The following is a 27,204-nucleotide window of genomic DNA, read 5'->3' as shown; positions in this document are numbered from 1 at the left end:
AAGTAATTAGTGTACACTATCTCCTAATAGGAAAACAATGAATTCTAAATAATGTCCCACCCATACAAGGTAGTTGTACCATAGTGAGGCTACAATTTCAATTATGCAATTATTGACAACATGAGATTAATCATTCAAATACCACATGTTCACAAAATGTTGTATATAAAAGGTTATTAGAGGGTAGGCAATCTTTATGGCCTTACCTCAGCTATTGTTATAGAATCTGGATACAATGTGTGAACCAAATGATTTGCCAACATGAGGTAAATTAAGGCATCTTCATCTACATGTAGTCCAAAATATTCATGGTAACCACCTGAAAATCCTTGACCTAGAGAACAAAAAGACAATATCGAGGCATTGCATTAACATGAAAGTCTTAAGTATAGCCCACTGTCCCCATCAATTAGTTTTAATATTAGTTTTACCATAATGCAGCAGCTTAGTGAGCCTCCACCCCACATAACATTATCATCAGCAAATATATGAAACGTATTCCACATCGACATTCAGATCACAAATGAATCTGCAATCCAGTTTATGTTTTACAAAAGCAAACAAATTATTTTATTTAAAATTCTAATTCAATTTTAACTGAATTTTTCAACAGAAAAATAAAGTAAAATGGTAAAAAGGGAATTCTAAATTTCAACTTTCAGATTTTTTTTGGTTACCTGAAGACATGTAATATAAGTTAGCTCCCACTAGAACCCTCTATAATAAATAAAAGCGAATGTAAAAGCCATTACAAAACCAAGGTATGTTTATATTGTGACTAACATGTGTTTCAATTTATGCAATATGGATGTCATATGAAGACAAAAAGATCTTAAAATTCTGAAACTTCCTTCTACATCTTCTTTCCATTCTTCCTGATTTTGGTTGCATATATCATATTTCATTTATTGGGGCAATACCATTTACTTTCTTTCAGTTGTTTACACAGTTTATTTAGTCTTTCAGTTTATTTACTCAGTAAATAAATCAAATTAGTGCTCAACACCTGCATTTTTGCCCCCATTTCCCTATACCTAAGTATTTTATTTGACTCGCCTTTTTTTGTTTTTGTTTTTTAAAGATTTACTTATTTATTTATACAAGAACCGGGATGTAGGCCGGATTCGCAGGAGTGTGAGAGGATTCACCAGAGACAGAATGGGGAACAGAACAGGCAGAGTGACGAAATTCACTGCTGAGGGGAGCAGCGGGCACAATAGGAGAGGTCTGTGGCACCATGTGGGACCCTTGCCAGCTGGCCTGGATCAAACTGGTGGTGCAGAGGCTGCGAACAGCTTCACAGTGCTGCGCTCAACCACCTATGCCACCAGGGGAGGCCCTTGGCTTACCTTTTTTAAAGTTTGTCAAATGCTATCACTTGAAGGTTATTATCAATCATAATTATGGAAATTTATTCTTCAAGTTTTTTCAAATTTCTATGTCAAGAGCAATGCAACTATCAAACTTCTGAGTTACAATTTGTTCCCCTAAGAATTTTGCAGGTATTTCTACTGGTAATAGAGTATTATGAGTCCATCCATTTTTTCATTCAGGTTTAAAAATTGCTTATTTTTCAAAATGCTTGATGAATTTTTTTTTATATCATTGAAACGTATGAATTAAACACACTGTGTGTTGATGTCAATTGCTTTAGCTCAACTTTTTTGTAGTGTACCATATGTCCTTTTGTTGTACAGTTTTGGTGTTGTTTTTTGTTTTTATTTCCAATGGGGGAAAACAATAGTAACTCAATATTTTTTCTTATACTTTCTTGGACATTCTACCCCTAAATCATGTCACATGTCTATAATCTTTGGCTCATTTCCCAACTCCACAAGTCATTGGAAAATACCCATCTTTCAGCAGAGAGAGGTTCTGAAAGAGCACGTAAGTGTTTTAGTCTAGGAGAACATAGTTCCTGAATTTTGTCATGCTTGCTTTTTCATTACTTAAGTGTATTTCTTCCCAAACTGGGTGATATCAATAAAATCTGTCACATTATATAGAGTCAATTCTTCCCCAAGAGCATTTCATGGGAGCAGTACCATTAGTAAGAGCAGATAGTATTATACTTGACTATAGTTTCTTTCCCTCCACAACCCCCTCCTTTTTATTTTTGATTATTTGTGGTTAGAAAATATTTATCTATTATGCAAATAAAAATAGCTTGTCATATTATTTATTGAGGGATTAGGCTTCTGTGATCCCATCTTTGTATAACTTTTAAACTGAGGATCTTTGATCAATATCTTTAATTACAAATCAATCTATAATTTAATTTTAACTGAGTGTTTAAAACAACTAGATATAAAATATACATATTTTCTTTAATATGTAATATGCAAAGGCCCACACATTGATACATATTCACATTTGTTATTTATATTTATTTTTCATTATAATTGCCCTGTTCACATCTTTGGAGTGTAGCAATAAATGATTTCTCTAAAAAATATTTTTAAAAGAAAGTCACATATTAAGGATGACATATTATTAAGTACATATATTTTAAGGAATGTTATTTATAATATTTTACTTGTTTATAAAATGTATTTATACCCAACCCCTGCCAAAAGGAAATCAGAGGTGACTATAGAGAAGAAATATAAAATGAAATTAATTAAAACCCAATCAACAATAATGGTCATTGCAGTGCATGTGGCTAAACCCCAAACCTAATTGCAATCTTCCAGTAAAAAATAAAAGCAGGTCATTAATTATGTCTGTAATACAGCAAGTTACCTACCCATTCCATGGTGATGATAGAGCATGGATGTAACACCATCAAAACGAAATCCATCAAAGCCATATTCCTCTAACCACCATCTTAAGTTTGACAGAAGAAATCGTAAAACTTCCCAGCTAGAATCAGAGAAAAATACATATTTAAGCAAAATGTACATAGTGAGTTTTCACTGTTATATGTTGCTTGCTTGCAAAGACTATTAATTAAAATTAAATTTCTCTTAAAAATCATGATGTTCAAAGAAATATGAGACCCAGTAAATGAAAAACATTTACCTTGTTTGATGAAACTCACTCTAAAAGAAAAATGGTTAATTTCTTTTAGCTGCAAATTAATTATTTTATATCTGAGAAAAACCAAGGAAATATTGGTCACATTGGGCACTAAGGGATTCTCTCTTAGTCCATGATGTGTCCCTGTAACCATGTATTAGTCACTATTTTAGTGCTCAAAAAAGATCTGCTACATATCTCTGAATTTTCATCAAATTTTTCACTTAATATAGCCATAATTTCAGGGGCTTCCCTGGTGGCCTAGGGATTAAGTCTCAGTGGTATCACCCCTACCAGCCTGAGTTGGATCTCAGGCCAAGGAGCTAACCTACATGGCACAGCAGACCTTTTCTGTCTCATCTACCGCTCCCCGCAACAGTGTATTTCAGTAAATCCTCCTGTTTTGCTCCCTGCTCTGTCTCTGGTGAATCCTCTCATCCCCTGCACCTCTGGCCAACACTCCAGTTCTTGTATGCTTAAACAAATCAAAGTTAAATCTTTAAAAAATATATAGCCATAATTTCATAGCTTCTCCTTTAAGAAAATATAATCTTACTATGAGTAGAAAAACTGCCCCGATGTTTACTTAAGATATTTCCCCATGCTACAATTTCAGATATATAATTCAGAATAAAAAGTAAAAGAAAAATTAGACATTTAAAAGCAACCACATGATAAGCCAAATTACTTTTAATAGACTATTGTCAGAGTGAAAAAAAAGGAACCTAATTACTAAAAAACATATGTTTAGTAAAGTAGAAAATTCTACAAGTTAAAAAGCCCTACATCCATAAAAACAGAAAGAAAACAAAGAACTATATAACTCAATTAAAAACACTGCACGAAACAAGTCTATTTCGGACAATTGAAAAGAGGGCATCATCAATTAGTCTATTCTTTAGTCATATAGTTATGGTTGAGTTCTCTATCTTATTATAACTGGGGCTTTAAGGCTTTAATACCTCATTTAGTTTAATGACAAAGCAGTAATAGTGTACACAAATCTTTAACCCAGTTGAAAGTTATGCATTTTTTAAATCTCCCATATATTAAGGAGCAATCTGACATAAGTGGAGATTAAGTCATCACAATCAACTCTGGAATTGTAAATTTAAACATTGGGGAAAGGTAAGTGCTGTTCCTAATTCACTGCTTTAAGTTACTCTGACTTTTAAAAACTTACTCCAAGTTAATAAAAAGGAATGACAAAACAGATATACAAGCAACCACTACTTTGCTAAGAAAGGAAGTCAGGAGTTTCGATAATGTTGGGTTCAAGGTATGATGAAGACAGAATTTGTATAATCACCTAGGTTTTAAGAAAAAAAGCCTGCTTAGGGGACAGGAAAGAAAAAAAGAGAAAAAAAAAACCCTCTTTAACAAAAAATAAATAAGCAAAAACAGAGACTACAACTAAACAAGTTAAAAAAAAATACATTTTGCATGCAAATTTCTGATTTTTGTCCCTTTTAGAAAGTTTTTTTTTTTATAAGCTTTTTTTTAAAGAAGAGTTTTAGGTTCACAGCAAAATTGAAAGGATGGCACAGAGTTCTCACATATACCCTGTTCTCAGACAGTCAGATACATATCTATATTTATTAATAAGGTTGTTAGATGAGCATTTCAGAAAGAAAACATACAATTTGAGTATCAATAATCTTTTGAAACACACACACAGACCAATGTTACAGAATTGAGAGCTCAGAAACAAAACCACACATATATGGACAACCAATGACAAAGGAGCAACCTGGAGCAAGGAAGGCCTCTTCAGTAAATGGTGCTCGGAAAATTAGACAGCCACATGCAAAACAATGCAATTAGACTACTTTATTGTGCTACATGGGAAAATCAACTCAAAGTAAAAGATTTGGATGTGAGACCTGAAACCATAAAATACATAAAACATATGTAAAACACTCCATGACATAAACTTCATCAACATCTTTGAGGACTCGTTTCCAGCAGCAAGGAAAATAAAGGACAATATTAACAACCAGGATACATCAAACTAAAAAGCTTCTGTACAGCAGAAGAGACAGCAACTGAAAAGAGGAGACAGCCCAATGAGTGAGCAAAAATATCTGAATGACATATATCTGATAAGGGACTGACACTGAAGATTTATGAAGAGCTCATACAACTCAGTGAGAACAAAGCAAAAAACCCAATCAAAACATGGGCAGAAGACTAAATAGGCAATTCTCCAGAGAAGATATGTAAATGACTAGCAAGAATATGACAAAATATTCATCATCATTTATAATCAGGAAAATGCAAATCAAAGCCACAATGAGATACCACCTCACACCTGTGAGAACGACTCAAATATAAAAAAGAAAAAAAGAAAAAGAAACAAGTACTGGCAAGGGTGTGGAGAAAAAGGAACCTCTTACACTGTTAGTGGGAATGTACAATGGCCAGACACTAAAAATGGAACTGCCATATGACCCAGCAATTCTGCTCCTAAGAATCTATCCAAAGAACACAAAACAACTAATTTGAAAGGAAACCTGCACTCACATATTTATTGCCACACTATTTACAATAAACAACATATGGAAACAACCTAAATGTGCCAAAACAGATGAATGGATCAAGGTGTGGTACACATACACAAATGGAATACTACACAGCAAACAAAACAGATAAACACTCACAGCAACATGGAGTGAATAGAAGGGATTACACTAAGTGAAATAAGTTAGAAGTAAAAAGATAAATATCAAATGGTTTCACTAATATGTGGAATATAGAGAAACCAAAAAAGGGTCAGACAAAGACAAACCTTGAAAGCTGGCCACAGATATTAGGCATCCAGAAAGGGATAGGGTGGGATGAAAATGGGGTGGGAGGAGAGCACAAGGGACTATGATGATCGACTACAGGTGGTATGGTGGGAGGAGAACTATGGTGAACACTCCTGAGGGGAGAAATCCCATACTGTCAAATATTAACAAGGAAGTAAGAAAAAAGTACCTCATTAAAAAATAAATTTATTATGAAAAAACAATAATCTTTTGAAAACAATGTTATCTAAATATATAAATAATTATTTTAATTTGACTATTTAACTAGAAATGTGTTTTTACTTCTGACATGGAAATTGTAATTTTAGCCTAAGCTATTCCAGAGTGGAACCAAAACCTGTTTAAATACAAAATATTCTGGATAGGTATCTGAATATATGAATATATGAAGCAAAGATCAAAATTGTCCCTAGGCCTGAACTACTTTTATCTCTAGCTTCCAAAATACTTTTAAATTGTACAATTACAATGCCTGTAGCTGGAACATGTACTTTATAGCTCTTTCCACATTTTCTTTTTCTTTTTTTTTTTTTTTAAGATTTAGTTATTTATGTATACAAGAGCTGGGGTACAGGCCAGAGATGCAGGGGGTGAGAGGATTCACCAGAGACAGAGTGGGGAACAGAACAGGCAGACTGACTGAAATACAATGCTGAGGGGAGCAGTGGGTGAGCCAGGAGAGATCTGCTACGATATGTGGGTTGCTCCCTGGTCAGCCAGGAATGGAACTCGTGCTGCAGAGGCTGCGGATTGCTTCATAGTGCGGTGTTTAACCCCTTGCACCACCAGGAAAGCCCATTCCACATTTTCTTATACCAATGCTATTTATCATTTATGTAAGTAAATACAAATTTATATCACTAGCTTGAGGTGATGCTGTCAATTACTAACATAAATATCATGGGCTACATGTTTTCTAGGCAGGTGAAAGTTCAACTGTAAATGCTGTGTCCTAATATCTAATGTATAAAGATAAAAAGGAAATTTCTTTAAATGAGCGAAAGATACTGCAATTCAATGAAAAATAGAAAAAGGAGATGATCTGATTTTAATAACTGGAAAGGAAGCATTGCCTTATACCACCTGGTTGCTTAAGGGCACAGTTACAAAATGGCCTATTGGTTCCCATATACCATTTAATCTAGACCCTTCTTGACTCAAAGGGCTAAAAGAAAACATACTAAAAGGGAAAGTCATTTAGCTCTAACCGTGAGTAGACAGATTCTTGGCATGGGTGATTTAAAATTCTAAGGAATTTAAAAATATGAAATTATATTCTTTAAACCTCAAATATGTTCTTGAATTGAAACTTGCATCAACAACACAAATAAACCTAAAAAAAAAAAAAAACCCACAAGATTAAACTGAGGGAATACATTAAATTTGGACTACTTTCAAAATTATTTATTTTCTAATATTTCATAAGCATTAATGAAACATAAAATAGATGTGTTATCTGTAGAGATAAAAAAGGGATACATAAAATTTTACTGGATAACCAATTGCGTAGAAAAAATTAGTAAAGAACTATCCACTAAAAGTAAATTGAGGCAAACGAAATTAAGTGACTTTATCAAAGAATTAAGAGTGAAGACTTAAACCCAAGAGTTTCCAGATAACTACGGAAAAGTTGCCCCAATGCTCAGTGAGGATTATGTATAGTTATTTCGAAAAGATCTGTAAAAGTGAAGAAAATTTGGGGAGGTTTCAATTAATGTATTTATCTTATATTATCCATGCATTGAAGAAAGCAAAGACAGTTGTTAGAATTTACCCTATTTGTTTAGAACCTTATTTTCTAGGAACTGGGAGTTTAGGGATGCCATAAAGACTGAAGTGTCTTTTTTGAAGTTACTAATTTGCTGTTTTTAGGTGGTGCAGTCTCTTGCCAGGACTAGGCACTTGGTTTGGGTGGTATGTTTCCTAGTTCTTTAGTTCCTTAGTTAAGACAGGGAGGGGCCATACCCTTTTGAATTGTTGATTTTTAGTTAACAATGAAAATCAATAAAGTTTTACTTTTTAACAAAACACAATGTATTTCCTTAAATACATTAAGGAAAAAAAAATCAAATCTAAAATTTGAAATCATTGGAAGCAAATGGAAAGCAAAAGCAAAAAAAAAAAAAAATCAACTTTTTATATACCTATTTCCAAAAGTGTATTATTAGGAAGAATTAAGTAAAAAAAAATAAAGCTAATCTTGTAAGTGTAACATTTTATAATTAGCCTTTGTAATTTAAGAAAACATTAACTACAAGTGCAGGAACAGGGAGAAAAAAACACTCATCAACATATTCCCAATTTTTTCATGGTCCAAATTTTGTGTCTTTCATCATCTCAGCATGATAAATACAGACAAATTCACTCTTTGTAATTTCAGTGTCCTGATGAAACTAATTTTAAAACACAGACTGCTTATAGCCAGGTCCGGAAATCAGGGCTTACAGATCTCAGAAGACAAAGAACCAGAAGACTGAGGTCAGAGTTCATTTAAAAAAATAAAAAGAAGACTACCCACGAGTACTGGCATCAACACAATCCAGAGCTCAAAGTTCAGAAACAGTAGGTCATAGAGTATTTGTAGTGTCATTGGAATAAAGACATATTTTATTTTCCTTTTTCTTAGACTATATAAATGGAGATCATGCATTTAATATTATGTAAATATATTTATCCCAGCTCAATAAACTTTAATTACAAGAGTAAAGTTGTTCAGGGGCTGTGCAAACCACCTTCTCTGCAGACCACCTTCTCATTCAGAAATTCATATAAGAGTATAAACATCTGGGACTATATTAAACAAAAAAGCTTTTACACAGTGAAAGAGACAATGACCAAAACAAAGAGACACCCTACTGAATTTGAGAAAATATTTGCACACCAAAAATCTCATAAAGGATTGATATCAAAGATCTACAAAGTACTTATAGAAAACAAACAACCCAATCAAAAGATGGGCAGAAGAATTAAATAGTTACATCTCCAAAGAAGACATGCAAATGGCCAAAAGGCATATGAAAAAAAATGGTCATCATCAGTTATTATCAGAGAATTGCAAATCAAAATCACAAAGAGATGCCACTTCACACCTGTGTGAATGGCCCCTATCAAAACAAACAAACAAAAACCACAAGCAACAATTGTTGGTGAGGGTATAGAGAAAAAGGAACCCTCTTACACTGCTGGTAGGAATGAAAACTGGGCCAGCTTCTATGGAAAGTAGTGTAGACATTCCTCAAAATAATAAAAACGGGGGCCTCCCTGGTGGCGCAGGGGTTGCCACTGGGTTGCGAAGCTGCCCGCGGCCTCTGCAGCGCCGGCTCCATCCCCGGCTGCTCCCCGGCCACCGGAGGCGGGTCCCACACGGTGCGCAGACCTCTCCTGCCACCCACTGCTCCCCTCAGCAGTGTACTTTGGTCCTTCTGCCTGCTCTGCTCCCCGCTCTGGCTCTGGTGAATTCTCTCACCCTCCTGCGCTTCTGACTGTACCCAGTGCTTGTATAAATAAATAAATAAATCTTAAAAAAACAAAAAAACCAAAAAAAACTAAAAATGCATTTGCCATAAGACCCAGAAATTCTACTCCTAGGCATCTATTCAAACAACACAAACATACTAATTTGAAAAGAAACCTGCACTCCTATGTCTATAGTGCTATTTACAATAGTCAATATAGGTGAAACCTATATGTGGAATGTAGAGAAACTAAACAAGTATCAGACAAAGACAAATTGTAAGCCTCACCCTTGAAAACAGATCTCAGACACTTTGGAGGTGGAATGGGTGGGGGATGAGGGAGAGTAGAGAAAGAGGGGAGGAGAGCGTGGCGCATGTGGTGGAGGACTCTGGGCACTTTGGTGTTGGCAAAACTATGGTGACTGAGCCTCAGAGAAGAATCATATATTCTGAAAATCAAAACAAGGATGTTTCAAAACAAATACAAAACCAAAAAAAAAATACAATTTCATGGTAAGTAGCAAAATTCTCCCTCTCACCCTTCAATTAAGCAGACATTTTGGGAAAAAAAAGAAAAAAGAAAAAAAGGAACTATAAAGGAGTCCAAACTATAGTGGAATTAGACATACTGCTAAACATTTTATGTAGTAATAAATGAACTGAATCATCTCAACTGAACGATCTGCCTTGAGTCAAAGTATGAAAATATCTGACACAAGATACAATAAAAAAGGTAATTTACTTTTCCTACCTCAAAATGCCATAAAACAACCCATAACATAGTTGATATATCCAGTTGATTAGAGTTCCATAAAAATATAAAACAGAATTTAAGGTCACAGTTGTACTTTGGTGTATTCCAAAAGACAAGAATGGGCTTTGAATTTAAGGTTACACCACGGACACAATGCTTCAAAAAGACTATCCCTTAGAAATCAAACAGCCATCTAATTTCCAAACAATTAGAGAACCAGATGTTAACTTTTAAAAGGTGATGCCTACATTCATTGGTCAGCAAGAATGTATGAAAAGTGACCCGTATTAGTTATTAGCTAATTTACACATAAGTTAGAAACTAATATTATGTCTACACTTACTAAAGTCAACTGGTTAGCTTACATACATTTTTTCAGAAGCAAAGATAAAATCTCTAAAATCCAGAAAAAGATGATGAAATTCAGCTGACACTCTTAAGAATCATAAACCACTAAAATTGTTTAAATCACAGGTGCCTGATACAGAAACTGAATACATCGATGGATAATATATACATTTAAGGATTTTTGGCAATCAAAATAATCAGGATTCTAATTGGTTTAGATGGCTGAAAAATTCAGCCTGTAATCAAGTAATGAGGATTTATTAAGGAAATTTTGTCACACACAGATAATTCCAATATTAAGGTTTTAAGGAAATATTCCTAAAATTAAAAAAAAAGGTTGTCTAACATTGTGCCTATAATAATGAAATAAAACCACCCAATTTTCTTGACAAGGAAGTATGATAAAACAACCTCTATAAAAATTACATTTTGTAATTCAACCTATTTGCCTAGAGTTGTATTTATATATAGTCCAGAATAAGTTCTGGTATTTTCTTTTTCTTTTATTTTTTAAGATTTATTTATTCATTTATACAAGCACTGGGTACAGTCAGAAGCGCGGGAGGGTGAGAGAATTCACCAGAGCCACAGTGGGGAAGAGAAACAGGCAGACTGACGAGAAATACACTGCTGACAGGAGCAGCGGGCAGCAGGAGAGGTCTGCGCACCATGTGGGACCCTCACCAGTGGCCAGGGATCGAACCAGTGCTGCAGAGGCTGCGGGCAGCTTTCCAGACCAGCGCTCAACCGCTGCGCCACCAGGGGAGGCCCAAGTTCTGGTATTTTCAAGATAAGAAACTTAGTCTACTGGATGTTGCTAATCCTATTTGCTTACTAATAAACAGAAGATATTATTAAACAGTGACTACACTCAAAAATATAAAGAAAGTAGTAGATTTTTCTTAGACACTATTCCATAGTCTTTGAATCTGAGAGTCTATTAAACAAAATACCACAGAACCATGAAGCAGAAATATATTTTAATCTGGGGATTTCAACTGAAGCAGATTAACCTTGAGCAAAGAAGGTATTTGGATACTTTTTCTTTTATAAAAAGGTGTGGGATATCAAATAAAAGGAGAGAGTCTAAAATTACAATAAAAATAACACTTTTTAAAGAGGTTACAATGTCACCACTGAAAAACTGTTAATGACTACTTAATCTAATTGTAAACAGTGCAAAAACTCATCTATCAATTTAATTTTAAGTAACTAATGAAGAAAAATGTTATCTTTTTGCTTGTACTTTGTCAACAGAAATTACTTTCTCAGTCAATAGGAATTAAGAGAAAAAACTTAAATGATCAAAAGTGATTATTACCTAATACTAGATAACATCACTGATAATAAAGGTTATCTGGATTACAGACACTGAGAATTACATTGAGGTTACAGTATGTATCAACTTGATATAAAATTAGGTGCAGGCTGCACAAAGCTCTAGTGAGACAAACTTTTAAATTAACTACTAAGAATCTGTAATAATATAAATCTCAGAACATAGGTAGATATTACAAAACGTGATTTTAAAGTTTTCTTTTCATTATCATATTATTTTCTGGATTTCATCCTGCACAACTTTATTTTATATAAATTAATATATTGCTTAATTATATTATATCCACTGAGCCCTGATTATCTATATTCATTATTACAATAAAACATTTTTCTTCCCATAAGGACTAAATTGCACTTAGCAAATTAAATATTGTATTAAAATTACCTCTATATGTATTATCTAGAAGTCGGATCAGGTATTCTCTAGGAAGTAAGTAGGAAAGACAAGCACATTGTGCCTTTATATGTTAAATACTTGTAATTATATTTCAAAAACAGTTCTCAACTTGAGATAGTCTCAATTATTTTTTTCTCTAATACAGCCTATATTTTTAACAAGCGTGGTTATCTGCTCAAGTAAGATTACAAAAGGCAAGTTCGAGACAGGTATGTGTTTGTACCTGTATGTGCATGATGGATGTGTGTGTGTATTAGTAGTGGTGGTAGTAACAGCAGTAAGGAACCAGTAATGAGTGCAAAGGTGAACGTTTCAGTCTGATAAAAAGAAAAGAGTGAAATCTAAAACAACTAAGAACCCATTCTGATAATGATTACCCTAAATGATTAAAAAATTAGCACATTTCAATATTGATTTTAAATTGGTTCAGATTTCTCTGATTTCTCACATAGATTGTTACCAATGGCAATTTTTAAAGCACCACTGCCTATACAATATGCAATTACAGTTTGGAAAGATCTTGGAACCATCTTTTCAAAGTAGAGGGCCCCCAAATCTGGGCAACCCAAGGTCCACAAAACAGAAATGAGCTAGTTATAATGAAAGACAACCAAGGCTTTATGTAAAATTTATTCTATTTTGCATCTGTACAATGTACTGTTTTTCTCCAGAATAAATCTCTATAGATTAGCTAATATATATATATATATTTATGAATATATATATATGTGTGTGCATAAATACACACACAGATGTATAGATACATACACAATTTCTGTTTTTCAAACAAGATTAAAACTCCTACCTTACCAATACAATGAAGCTAATTACTGCCCCAGATCAAAACAATGACAGTGACTGAAAATATATAGATATATATATACCTTATCTATATATAGACAAATATTAAATCATGATTGGCAATCAGTCATGAAAATAGAAATGGAAATTAAGAATACACTTCTTTACTTCACTGGAATAAGTACAATTTCAATGATTATGATACTTTGGATATCTACGAAACTGTCTCCATAATTGCTGTTACATAAGCTTTGAGAAAAACATTTTCATGAAGAAAACTAAATAAATTATTTAGGTGTAATGCTCAAATAAAAGATTATTCTCCTTTTCTCTACAGCTCACATTCCCTGTTTAGGGAACTTTCACATTTTGTTTACCACTACAAAAAGGAAATCATTAAAATCTTCACTAATAATAGTTCCTTAATAGGAATTAATTTATTTACCAGAAGTTTTAACCCTCAAGAGCAATCACACAAACATATAGCTCAATTAAAAAAAAAATAAAATGTCCAGCTTCTCATAGAGTTCAGGTGGCCTGATTGTGTAGCCTACAATGAAATAAGAATGCTTATGATTAAATATTGAAAATTTCCCCAAATGTTATATAAATCTCTGGTGACAACAACAAAAGGAAGAAACCACAAAAAACATCAGTATCCTTAAGGAATCATCAGTTTCTTTTTGTTTGCTCCAGTTATAAATTTTGCATTTGCACATTGCTGACTAGATTTTCAAAGGATTTTGCAATGATTAATTTAACAATGTATTTATAATGCTGAATATAGCCAAGAACTTTTACATATATATTTTTTATAATATTCATACCAAGGGCAGAGTAGTAGGGAAATGGAATTTCCAGCAACCAGGAGTGTGATTAATGCAGAAATGGGCAAGAGTCACTACAATATGACTACTTAAATATATACTCTCAAGCTTGGGTGCTTTACCCCAAAGGATACACAGAAGGACACATAAACAATGGGGTTTATGACAAGAGTCAATTTGGCTTGATAATTTGGAATTGAAATTAATTTTCTAAAATTCTAATAACTGCAAATATCTATTACATGCTACCTTTACACTTTAAGTGCTTTGTAAGAATTATTCCATGGAATTCCACAATAATCCTCACAGTCAGGCATTATAAAGGGGTTGGCAACCTTTTTTTTTATAAAGGACAATATACAAACATTTTAGGAGTTGTGGATCACATAATTCTTAGTCTAGGTAGTCATGGCTCAGTTCTCCTGTTTTAGTATGAGAAAGGTCATAGACAATATGAAAAGAAATAGGCATGGTAGCATTTCAACAAATTCTATTTACAAAAATAGGCTGCAGCCAGATTTGGCCCACAGGCCATAGTTTGCGGACTCCCAAAATTAAAAGTCACATTTTACCAGTATTACTCCATAACTGTCACCTTTTACTAGAGATGAAGTTAGAATTTTCTTTTCAATATTGCATTATAGCATATAAATGTCAGTGTTCATTGTTGAGAATCAACATGTGTATGTATCACGATATATTCACCCAAAGAACCCAAAGCTACCCTTTACCATACTGTTGTCCTGTTTTTCCCCAATTTAGCTATCCTCACCATCCACCTCTTAAGTCAGAATTTGAACTCATGTCTCATATTGAAGAATCAAAGCAGCTGAGCACTAGGCATATTTGCCTCTTGACAGCAATTTACAGAGCAATGTGAGAACAAAATAAACTATTTATCTGAAGTATAAGGCAAACACCATGTTTGTAAAAGATAAAAAAATAGAGTGGAAGAGATTTTACATTTGTGATGGATGCGCACCTGGTAAATAAAAGTTGTATTTGTCAACATCAGCTATTATGGTGAAAAGTTTAAAGGAATTTAGTCTGTTTACAAAATGACATTTTTAAAAAGTCCCTAAATTATTTTAAAGTTCCACAGTATTTTAGGATTCTTTTGTATATATAATTCACAAGATAAACTGCTAAAGCCACCCACCTGGAGGTTATACACATACACACGTACACACACACACTCACTCTCTCTCTCTCTCTCTCTCTCTCTCTCTCTCTATATATATATATATATATAACATATGTATTAAATATATTACATATGCATATTAAAATATACAAAATTACATTGTTATCAATGCCCAGGCATTTTGAAAATGTACAGTGTGCAGCCAGACTGAGATTAATGACTGCACTTAGGTCAAAATCCTATCCAGGCAGAGTAGCCCTGCCCTACTAAATAACGTCCCATTTCCTTTTGAATAAAATCGATTCTCTAGTCCTGGTTACAAGGTCTGATATGATCTGGCTCCAGTCTAATACTGTGACTTTATCCTCTCCACTAAGCACTAGCTTAGTGATCATCTTTCTGCTCCTCAAGCACAACTAATTCATTTCAGCAAGAACATCACTCCTTTGCCTGGAATTCTATGCTCTGTGATGGGACAACAGATCAATGTCAAGTAGATTTTACTCAAATATGACCGCTGAGAAACCTACTCTGGAAAACCAGTTTATTCCCAACCACATCACCCATTCATGGTTTGCTGACAACTCACATAATAAGCATTCCAACATAATTTTTACCAGCATAAACTATTCATTTAAGGTTTGCTTGGACTATTTTTTTTTTTTTATGTGTCTTTGATTTTTCTCTTTTATTTTCTAGAGAGCAATTATGCTATGCTATGTAACAGATTTCTAAATCGATTCATCAATCTTTTCAAACATAATAAATCTATGCTTCCAAAGTATAGGTATCATGTTTGTTTTGTGGCTGCTGTATCCCAACCTAGCACTTAGAAACCACACAGCAAAAACCTGTGAAATGAAGGAATAAATGAGAACTATGAGGGGAATTCCAAATTTAGAAATAGGGCCTCTCTGTTCATTGTTACACTTACTTTACTATGTGTACTATATGGGCTCTCCCAGTTATTAACTTTATTTTGAAGAATCACATGCAGGAAAGAGGGGAACATGTACAAAGACCTCAGAATAAAACCAAAAAAGGTATTTAATCTTTATGAAAGTCCCCATGAATAGTTAATGGCATCTAAAAATGGGGGAGAATATAATTTGCATCTGCATGAGAACTTACTTTTTTAATTTAGTGATGCCTAGTGTTGCTTTATTAATTTTGAATTAATTTCCATTTTATTTTAATTACTAATCTTTATGGGTTTGTATCTTTAATTTCTTTTATATATAGTACTGTGTTTATACAATTTTAGTTGTCAAAATATTTCTCCAGTTTAAAAATCATTTTACTTATCCCTAATTGGCCTTAGTCAAGAAAACATCATCTACTACACAATTTATAACTATTTTTGTAGTCATTTCTAATTAACTTCCTCAAAACTAAACTTTGTTTTAATTCAGTCAACTCTTCTGCTAGTTTTTTTGTCATCTATTGCTGTTATTTTTTGTACCTTTTAATCACTTTTAGTTGATTTTAGGACAGCATAAAAAATACAGATCATCTATAAAAAGTAACCGACTTTAATAAGGAATGCTATAACAAGGAATGATCAGGTATTGGGCCCTCAAGCCTCTTAGAAGGATATCTATTGTTTTTACCAAAATTAATTCCTGCTGCTAAAAATCATTAAATTGGATATTTACTGAATATTATCATGCACTACTCCTACAGCCACCGATGGTTTTCTGGATCAATGGTAACTTCCCCAAGTTAGACCATTTAATTCTGCTATGAGGAATACGCAATCTAAATCCTATGATCTACCCATTACTACTGATCATGGGCTACAATATTGGAGGGAAGGGAGGCACTATGTAATCTTCAATGCTTCTTCCACTAAAATATTTTCTTAGAAAAAATTTTATTTAAGAAATATAAATTCTGAATGTCTCTCTCTGATTAAACCAGGCATTCAGGAAAGCTGCTTATTCGGCCTAGACCATCTTTCTCCCTCTCAGAAAAGCTCTTTCAAATTACATTTTCAATTATCTTTTCCAAAGTATACTCTGAGGGTCATGGGATATGTTTGTCACATTGGCTTTTTTTTTTTTTTTTTTTTGAGATTCATTTATTTATACAAGAGCTGGGGTATAGGCCAGATGCATGGAAGGGTGAGAGGGTTCACCAGAAACTGAGCAGGGAACAGAACAGGCAGACTGACTGAAATGCACTGCTGAGGGGAGCAGTGGGGAAGACAGGAGAGGTCTGCTGCGCCATGTGGGATTCTCCCTGGCTGGCTGGGATCGAACTGGCACTGCAGAGGCTGTGGACAGCTTCACAGCACTGCACTCAACCACCTGTGCCACCAGGGGAGGCCCCCATTTGCTTTTTCATTGGCATGTGGGACTATCACTGTGAACAGTTCCAACTGCTTTACTCAAGGAATCTCAAACAATAAGCAACACAAGATAACTACCTCTCAGTCAAGCTAGACTATTAACTCCTAAAGAGAAATTTTTCTCTTTGACTGATGACAGTTTGTATACGAGGGAAATACAGACCAAAATCTAACCCTTTTTTCTGATAAACGATAATGGATTAGACTTTTGCTCATATCATCATATTTAATTTTGTCATTACACTTAAAGTAGTGGTTTAAGATGAGGAAATTGAATCAAGAAATATTTAGTGACTTTACAGAAATAGCTGGGCAGGTAAGTGAAGGATCAGACTTTATTCTCAAACATGGCAAATGTATCAATAATCATAACCCACATGTTACTCTGCTTTCCAATTTTTTTTTCTTCCTAGGTTTCTGGTTTTGGCTTTCTTTTCTTATTTTACCTATTATTGACATACTGCTGATGTAATGCATTTTTTTAATTATTGTTATTTTTTTAAAGATTTTATTTATTTATACAAGAACTGGGGTACAGATCAGAGGTGTGGGAGGGTGAGAGAATTCACCAGAGACAGAGCAGGGAGCAGAACAGGCAGATGGACCAAAGACATTGCTGAGGGGAGCAGCGGGAGAGGCAGGAGAGGTCTGCCACGCCATGTGGGTTTCTCCCTGGTGGGGCAGGAATCAAACCCGCACTGCAGAGGCTGTGTACAGCTTCACAGCGCAGCTCTCAACCTGCTGTGCCACTAGGGAGGCCCAATGCAATTTTGGTATAGCACAGGAAGCACAAGGAATTTGTAGCCATCTAACACACTAGCCATCTAACCTTGGATGCTTCTAGTACTCTCTAGCTCAGGAATGCTTTCTTTTAATTTATTAATTACCATCACAAAGTGTCTCTTGTTGATATTGTTGACTGCTCATAGTCAAATCGACTTTGGAAAGAATTACAGTATTATTAAATATTTAATGCAGATTTAGAGATTGCAAACATATAAATTGCTCACAATAGAGTCTCAAACAACTCACAATTGGGGCTTGTCATTAACAAAAAACATGATTTAAATCCACTCACACTCAGTTACATTAGGGATAAAAAAGAAAGAATAAATAACGGGTGTAAAAAATCATTAAGGATGTACATATGAGCTAAGAAGAAACAAGAATATAAATGGAAAGGTCAAGAAAATAAAGCTGTGCACAAAAATTAACATTGCCCTGAACTGTAAATTCTTATATATATATTTTTTATTTTTCCTCCAACTAAAATGACATCCCATCCTACATATGTTGACCATTAGTTCACAGTCTGCCTCCTCTCTTGCTAGATCAACAGCAGTATTAAGCCAGCAAAATCAAGTCTGTACATTATGTTTCCAATCTCTCCCTCACCACTCAAAGACACTATTCCTTGACCTTTTATATATTGAGTGAATCAAAGAATAATTTCAAAATCCTTTGTTTTACAGCTACGTATTAGTGAATGGCAGCAGTTTATTTTATAAAAAGTAGATGGTCTCTGTTAATGATGAAGAATACCTGGTTGAAGACATATATTTTTGTGAATAGATTGTCGTATTTACAGACAAAAGACCTATATTTGTTTCTTACAGTTCATAAACACTTAATAACTTCTTAAGTGTTTGAAGGTTTATGATCTTATTAAAACAAGAAAAAATGAATTTGATAAGTTAAAGTGGCATTTATACATTTAATGTGGTTTTTCAGAGACAGAAGTTTGAAAGTGCCCAGCAACCTCTAAAGCATTGTCATCACAATGGCTGAGGCAAAAATACAAAAGTTCTGAAGCTCCCAGGCTTGTTGATCACACCCATGATTGCTAGTGGCTCTACTTGAAAAGAAATACAACCTTGTCCTCACCAGTGGTGACTGCTGTTTCCACAGTGGGCCAAAGTTGACCAGGGTGCTTTCAAGTTCAGTTTTATAATTTCAAAGAACTGCATTGTGAGCACCAATAGTTCCCAATTTAGCCTGATAAAAACATAAAAGTAGTCTGCTTTCCTTCCTTTAGCATATACTTTCATTCACTACATATAGTAGGCTATTTAATCTAGTGACCTTCTTCGGGATTCCAATTTAAATTAAATGAGTTTGACATTCTGACTGGACATATAGTAAGGCTGCAAAAAAAAAAAAAAGTAATCTTTACAATGCTCTTGACGGAAACAAAATGAGTGAAAAAAGAAAAAAAACAGCCGTTAAAGAGTGATTTTTCCCAATTACTTTGTATACAGATTATTTATGTACATCTAAAAGGCAGACCACCATCAAGTCTTAACACACTAAAAAGTATTTTGACACAATATCAATTTTGAAGTATAAAATAAATAGCAAACAATAAGGATACAATGTATTTCTATAGTGGGTGAGTTCTAAGACATTTCTGACTAAAATACAATATGATATAGTCAGAACTCATCTGGTATATGACATTTAGTTCAGAATTCCACATTTAAGAGAGATATAGCTAAATTCAAGTTTGCTAATAAATAAGAATTCAAAACCATGTAATGCAATAGGAAAAACAATTGGGACAAAAATGGAAATATGCCCTCTGGAAATAGAGTTCCAGGGCTTAATACTCTAAGGCACACTATGTAGAAAAGTGATTGGATCTGTTTCGTGAATTTCTGTGGGTTACAAATTGGTATACAGATTTTTAACTCAACAACAACAACAAAAAAAAAGAATTCTCTATTAGAGACCTATCCAGATATGGAATGGGCTACCTTTTTGGAGAAGTTTCACATTGCATGAAGACATCTACAAGCAAATGAAATGAGGAAAGCCTAAAAAATTAAACTGTGATATTGAGGATTCTCCAAGCTGTGAGGCTATAAATTGTCTAGTATGAGATTGTCGATAATGCAATGGCTTCGAATTTATAAAGAGAGCGTCTCAGAGAAAAATAAATATCAGCATAAAATGAATAAGATTAGCTAGCAACAGAAATTAATGTAACTAAGACATAGTTTATAAATGCTTTTTCAATGAGGAGTTAAGGAATTCCAAATACAATAAAGGTGAGGTTTGAATTGTTAAAGTAGCATATTATGAAGAAATCTGAAAATAATGTCAAGAAAAGTAATGTGCATAAGGCCCTTTATTAATAATGGTTCAACTCTGGATTTTTTTAAATTTATGGCTGTGTGAAAGCTATTAAGTAGGACCATTCTTTGAATTTTGATCTTTTCCCTGGCTAGCAAAATGCAGCAACATACTCTCTCAGCACCCAGTCAGCCATTCCTTCAAAAAGGTAAAAAATGGAACCTCTACAGGATATTATTTTGATAGAGATTTCTGATACTGTTTTGGGATTTCCATCTCATCATGCCTATAAAATGCGACCTGTGTTTCCTGCTTCTGTTGAGAAAAACAGATAGGCAGTTGTTCTTTACCTGAAACTCAAGATATTTGCCCGCCAGTAGCTAATTTAATGCCCTGTGCCATTTAAGGGAGGCTAGGGTAAAATATGATTTTCCATAGTTTGATTATACCAAATACTCTTCCCCCCCATTATTTAAAACTTAAATTTTTTTTATCAGGATATAACACTATGAAAGGTATATTTTTCATTTTAATGAACATATATATAATCTTTACTAGTACATAGAAATAGCATTGAATTTTGAACTTATTTCTTGCATTTTTCAACATTACTAAACTCAGATTTTGGAAAATTGTTTGTATTCCTTGGAATTGTCTATACAGACAATCTAAATCCTTGTAAATAAGAACAAGTTTATTTCTTCCATTTCAATCTTATACCTTCTCTTTCTCCCTCTTTTTTAAATTTATTTAATTGGGTAGAACTTCCTGCACTACATTAAATAAGAATGCAGAGAATAGGGGAAGACATTTAGTCTTTAGCTATCGACTACATTATTAGAAATTGGTTATTAGTACATGCTCTTTGTCAGCTTTAGGCAGTTCTCTTCCATTCCTATTATTCAGAGATGTTTTGTTATAAATGGGGATTGGATTTTGTAAAATACCTTCTCTACATCATTTAATATGATTAATTTTTTTCTTCAGCATGCTAATAAGATGGATTACATAAATTGATTTTAAATATTGAATAAGCTTCATATTTTTGGAATAAATCCTGCTTGATTATGGTGCACAGTTCTTCTTAAGTATTGCTTTACTGTCTATCTGATTCTCCTATCAGGATAATACTGACTTCATCAAATGAATTGGGAAGTGTTCCTTCTTTTCCTTTTTTTCTGGAAAAAAAAAAAAAAGCATGGATTCTTGAAATGCTTTATAAAATTACCCATTCAAAACATCTGTACTTGTACATTTCTTACTTTGGGTACTTTACAAATAAATGTAATTAATATTACAGAGTATTCAGATTATCTATCTCATAGGTGATTTTTGTGGTATTGGTAACATTTCATCAAAGTTGTCTTCCATTTTGTTTTTTCCTTACTGACATTCTGGTATTACTTTTATCATTTACTTTCTGTCTACAGAATTCCCTTAGCCATTATTTTCAGATAGGTTTACGGGCCACAAATTTTCTTAGTTTTCTTTTATCTGAAAATGTCTTAATTAGCTCTTCATTCCTAAACATTATTTCCACTGATTTCTAGTTACTTTGCAATAAATATTTGTATACAAAAAGCATTTGCTTTTTTATATATAGTAAGCTTATAATCTTAGAAAAATGTGTTTTAAATGAAATAATTCATGCTTATTCTATAGCATCTTTTTGACTTGTCGACTGACAAACTGTTTCCCAAAGATACTGTAGAAAATTATATACCATGTAAAAAAGTAACAGGACTGGGCCTCCCCTGGTGGTGCAGCAGTTGAGCACTGGGTAGCGAGGCTGCCCGCACCCGTAGCCTCTGCAGCACCAGTTCGATCCCCGGTCACCGGCGAGGGTCCCACCAAAAAAAAAAAAAAAAAAGTAACAGGACTGATCCCTACTCAGAGAAAGGACTGATTAGTGGATTTTATTAGTCTTTCAACTCCACAATTCATGATTTTAAATACACCATTGAAGAACGTAACTCATCATGTTAATTTTTAGACATGATTGCATTCTGGTTCTTTAGAGAAACAAAATAAGGGGTGTGTGTATATGTCTGTGATCTTGAATACATATAATAGGACTTGGTTCTTGTGGCTATGATGGTAGAGAAGTCACACAACCCGCCTCTGTCAGTGAAAAAACAAGGAAAGCCGGTGGTACAACTAAGTCTAAGGAGAGACGATGGTGTAACTCCCAGTCAAAAGTCAAGGCCTGAGAACCAGGAGCAATATGTGTAAAGTCCTAAAATCTGAAGGCTCAAGAACCAGAAGCTCTGATAACCAAAGGAAGGTAAAGATGAATGTCTCAGCCCAAAAAGAGCAAGAATCTGTCCCTCCATCTTTATGTTCCATTAAAATCCTCAAAGAATTAGATGTCAAACCACACTGGACAGAGTAGAAATTTACTCAGAGTACTAGTAATCAAATTTTTGTCTCTTCCAGAGATACCCTCACCAAAATTCCAAGAAAATAATGTTTTACCAGTATCTGAGCATCCCTTACCCCAGTCAAGATGAGATAAAAATTCACTTTTAAATGACACAGAATAAACTTGGAATAGCAATGATGTGTTTATTTTGCCTTCAGCATTCTCAGCCCTTGATTACTCTCACTTCAATTCACCTGGGCACTTCACTTTCCTCCCTCAATTCAAAAGTTTCATTGATGAAATTACACTAAATTTCCCTTTGCAAAAAGAACTCAAAAAAATAAAATTAGAATATGCTTCATTTTACAATTGTAGAGTAAGTCTTGAAAAGGTAGAATTATGTATACAATTAGTTAAAAAGTTCTGAACAGGGCCTCCCCGGTGGCGCAGTGGTTGAGGGCTGGGTTGCGAAGCTGCTCGCGGCCTCTGCGGCGCCAGTTCGATCCCCGGCTGCTCCCTGGCCACTGGAGGAGGGTCCCACATGGCGCGCAGACCTCTCCTGCCGCCCGCTGCTCCCCTCAGCAGTGTACTTCGGTCCTTCTGCCTGCTCTGCTCCCCGCTCTGGCTCTGGTGAATTCTCTCACCCTCCCGCACTTCTGACTATACCCAGTGCTTGTATAAACAAAACAAACAAATAAATAAATAAATCATAAATAAATAAAAATACATGCCTCTTTAAAAAAATTAAAAAAAAAAAAAAAGTTCTGAACAGAACTGAGGTACTAGTGTCTCACTAGTGGTTTTTATGTTCTAGTAATCTACTCATCAAGGAACTGATATAACAAGGAACTGTTACATCAAGGAACTGTTGGAAATCTCAGAAATTTCCTAAGGTGGTACTTTTCAAAAGATAGCCCTTTAAATTATATTGAAATTGTGAAAGGATGTAGAAAATTAACATTATTTGTCATTATGTCATATGTTGAAAGGAAAATGTAATTTTTACTCATTTATTTTTCAAAAGTGATTCTTTAAGTGGTAATACATTTAATGTTAGTATTTATACACTGGTTTCTACCCTATGAAAACAAGCATAAATAGACATATTTTACAGATGTTCAGCACTATTAAAACCAAGTCCAATTCCTCAAAACAACTATGCTTGTGTACTGCCTTTTTTTCCTTAATTGTTGAATTGGTCTTTATTTGTGAAAGCTTTTAAATTTTCTTTTTTTAAAAAAGATTTATTTATTTATACAGGCACTGGGTATAGTCAGAAGCCTAGGAGGGTGAGAAAATTCACCAGAGCCAGAGGGGGGAACAGAACAGGCAGACTGACAAAATATACTGCTGAGGGGAGCAGCGGGCGGCAGGAGAGGTCTGTTGCGCTATGTGTGACCCTCGCTGGTCGCCAGGGATCGAATCGGTGCTGCAGAGGCTGCAGACAGCTTGGCAGCCCAGCGCTCAACCGCTGTGCCACCAGGGAAGGCCCTAGAATTTTCTTTTTTTAAAGTTTATTTTATATATTTTTACATCATTTTTCATTTTTGTACAATGCATGCATTATTATCGACCCTGTAAAATTCCCACCCCCTTTGTGTATTACCTTTAAGCTTGCTTTTTACGGAGACATCAGAATATGAACCTGTCCTCCAGGGACTGAAGCAATTAACTTTAAGCCAAATTCTAAACATTCCAGAACTAAGAGACTATTGACATAGAACAGAGAAAACATGAAAAATAATAAAAGGAAAATGACATCAAACACTGCTTTCAAAAGTGAGGGGTGAGTAGCTGTCTGGACCATTTAGAAACAAGGGGTCAGCAATAAAAACCTCAGGATTCTGGAAACCCTTTCCATATATGGTCCAATTTATAACTATCCAATCAAGCCCTGACAAGGCTATACCTTTACACTCCTAACATTTCCCCCCACTTTCTCCTCTGTTTCTATAAAGCCAACCCTAGTGCTCAAATCAGGGAGATAGATATGAGTCTTGCTTCCTGTCTCCTTGCTAGATGACCTCACAATAAAATTAACTCTTCTCTCAAAAGCCAGGGTCATAGTGCTACTAGTTACTACATGTTTCGAGAAGCACCTGCTGGGTTTTGACATGGCTAATCTATACCTATAATACTATTTCTAAAGAAAAAATATCCTTCAAACTATGTCTACATTAACTTGAAAATTTATCTTGCAAATATATTAACATATATATAAAGAAAATCTGTATTTTTCTTATGCATAATTTTAATCAACACAAGCATTTTTATAGTCTTTTGCTATACCTACTGACATGGATCAGAATAAAGAGAAACCTATATCTGGCATCATTAAATGTACAACTACAGATTCCATGCTAATTAAAATAAATTGACAATGAGATTGTTTACAACTGTACTTAAGTACTTATTTCTGTATTTTTATATTTATAAAAATTGTTTATAAATTGAAGTAATCAGGGCCTCCCCAGTGGCGCAGCGGTTGAGCAATGGGGTACAAAGCTGCCCGCAGTCTCTGCAGCGCCGGTTCGATCCCTAGCAGCCAGGCAACGGTCCCACACGGCACACAGACCTCTCCTGCTGCCCGCTGCTCCCCTTATCAGTGTACTTCGTCACTCTGCCTGTTCTGCCCTCCACTCTGACTCTGGTGAATTCTCTCACCCTTCCGCACTTCTGACTGTACCTGGTGCTCATATAAATAAATAAATAAGTCTTCAATAAACAAACAAACAAACAAACAAATAAATAAATAAATAAATAAATGAATGAATTGAAGTAACCATGGCAGTTAATCACATGCCATGAATGCCATGATAAGTATATAATAGATAGTGGGATGGAAGATTTAATCTTTAAATTATTTAATACTTAACACACATTTTATGGGCTTTGGATAAGTACTTAATACAAACACAAATTAATGTAAGATGGAAAAATTATAAAGCAAATAATTATATACATAAATGTTGAAAATTATCCTCTAGGTTAGAGATACTAACATTGAAAAATTCTTTAGGGACTTAATTAGAAAGAATTATAACAACTCAAAAATATGATCAAAAGATTTAATTTTGGTTCTGCATGTTTATTTTGACATTTTAAATGCATTTTAATGTGGGGAAACAAAATACATTTAAAGTTTTTCTTTTTTGTTCTTTTAGTAGGTCTCTTAAACTTTTTCATTATAAGTACAACTGCATGGGAATGAAATGCCATCACCATTAAGACATCTAAGTTTATACACTAAAATATCCCCTTACTCACAAAGAACTGGACTTTATAAATCACTTACTATGATAGAAAATAGATAATGATTTTTTTAATTACTTTTATGAATTATTCATAAAAATAAAACTGAATGTTAAAAAGCATACCAGTTAAAGAGCTTACATTATGTAGTAATACTGGAAGATCAAAATATTTTTTAAATACAAATAATTTTTAACATCAAAAAACAAAGAAAATGCCAGAGCACCTTGGATTATATATCACATGGCATGCACAGAGTGCTCTAACAGGACATATACTTTTTTCTAGGTAATATTCTAATAGTTCATAAGCATTTATTGAAGAGTAAACACATGCTGCAGAAATAAGTCAAAAGTAAGGTCACTGGAGGACCTAGAGTCCAGCAGGAAAGTCTAACACAGAGGTTTTATTTTTTTTTGAATATGTTCTTTTTTATTTACTTAGATTTTTTAAACTTACCTATTCTTTTAATTGAGGTAACATTAGGATCCTCCCAATTGGGTATTACCAACTTAATGTACCCACCAACACACTACCACCATAGTCCATTGTGCTTCCTATTCTCTATTCTTATTCTCTATTCCCACCCACTCTCTCTTCTGTGCGCTTCAGTTCTGTAGTCAGCTTTCAAGAGTGAGGGCCTCCCAGGTGGCCTATGGGTTACCTCTCAGTGCTATCAATCACCCTGAGGGCCTGAGTTTGATCCTCAGCCAGGGAGCTAAGCCACACGTGGCAGAGCACACCTCCCCTGTCTTGCCTGCTGCTCCCCTTCATAGTGTATTTCTGTATTTCAGTAAATTTGCCTGCTCTGCTCCCTACTCTGTCTCTAGTCAATCTTCTCACCACCTGTACCTCTGGCCTACACAAAAATAAATAAGTAAAATCTTTAAAAAAATGTTTTAGACTTGTCTTTATATAACATTAATTAATTAATGTAATTAATTAATTCATCACATCAACAAAAGAAAGTTAAAAAAACCTGTGACCATGTCAATAGATACAGAGAAAGCATCTGATAAGCTTCTACATTTACTTATGATGAAAACCTTAAGGGCAAAAAAAGGGAAAGGGAACATACCTTAATCTAGTAATCTAACAAACTTCTACAGTTCTTAAATCTACTACCTCTCTGATCCTAGACACTACATTTTCTCACTGGACTCACTGGCAGTGCAAATGCCTCTTCTCCATGTCCACTAATTTCACAATTGCCCCATACCAGACTCCTCTGGTATCAGAGAGTTTACTATCATGAAGTAGGTAGGATTATCTTCTC

At 34.2% G+C, this 27,204-nt stretch overlaps 1 protein-coding gene across 2 annotated transcripts in view; it reads right to left on the bottom strand.

The window, feature by feature from the left end:
- GBE1 (1,4-alpha-glucan branching enzyme 1) overlaps positions 1 to 27,204 on the bottom strand; it is a 255,028-nt gene that overhangs the window by 82,378 nt on the left and 145,446 nt on the right. For both annotated transcript variants that reach the window (XM_037525699.2, XM_054700702.1), the window contains exons 8-9: positions 2,747 to 2,862; positions 207 to 334 (exon numbers count right to left, since the gene is read on the bottom strand). In XM_037525699.2, coding sequence (XP_037381596.1) covers positions 207 to 334; positions 2,747 to 2,862 — 244 coding nt within the window. The remainder of the gene's footprint in view (positions 1 to 206; positions 335 to 2,746; positions 2,863 to 27,204) is intronic.

This window comes from Talpa occidentalis, unplaced genomic scaffold (genome assembly GCF_014898055.3).
Source record: "Talpa occidentalis isolate TD23 unplaced genomic scaffold, MPIMG_talOcc4v2.1 talOcc4.4, whole genome shotgun sequence".
Lineage (NCBI taxonomy): Eukaryota > Metazoa > Chordata > Mammalia > Eulipotyphla > Talpidae > Talpa > Talpa occidentalis.
The sequence above is the reverse complement of the archived record's forward strand: the minus strand, read 5'-3'. Positions and strand labels throughout refer to the sequence as shown.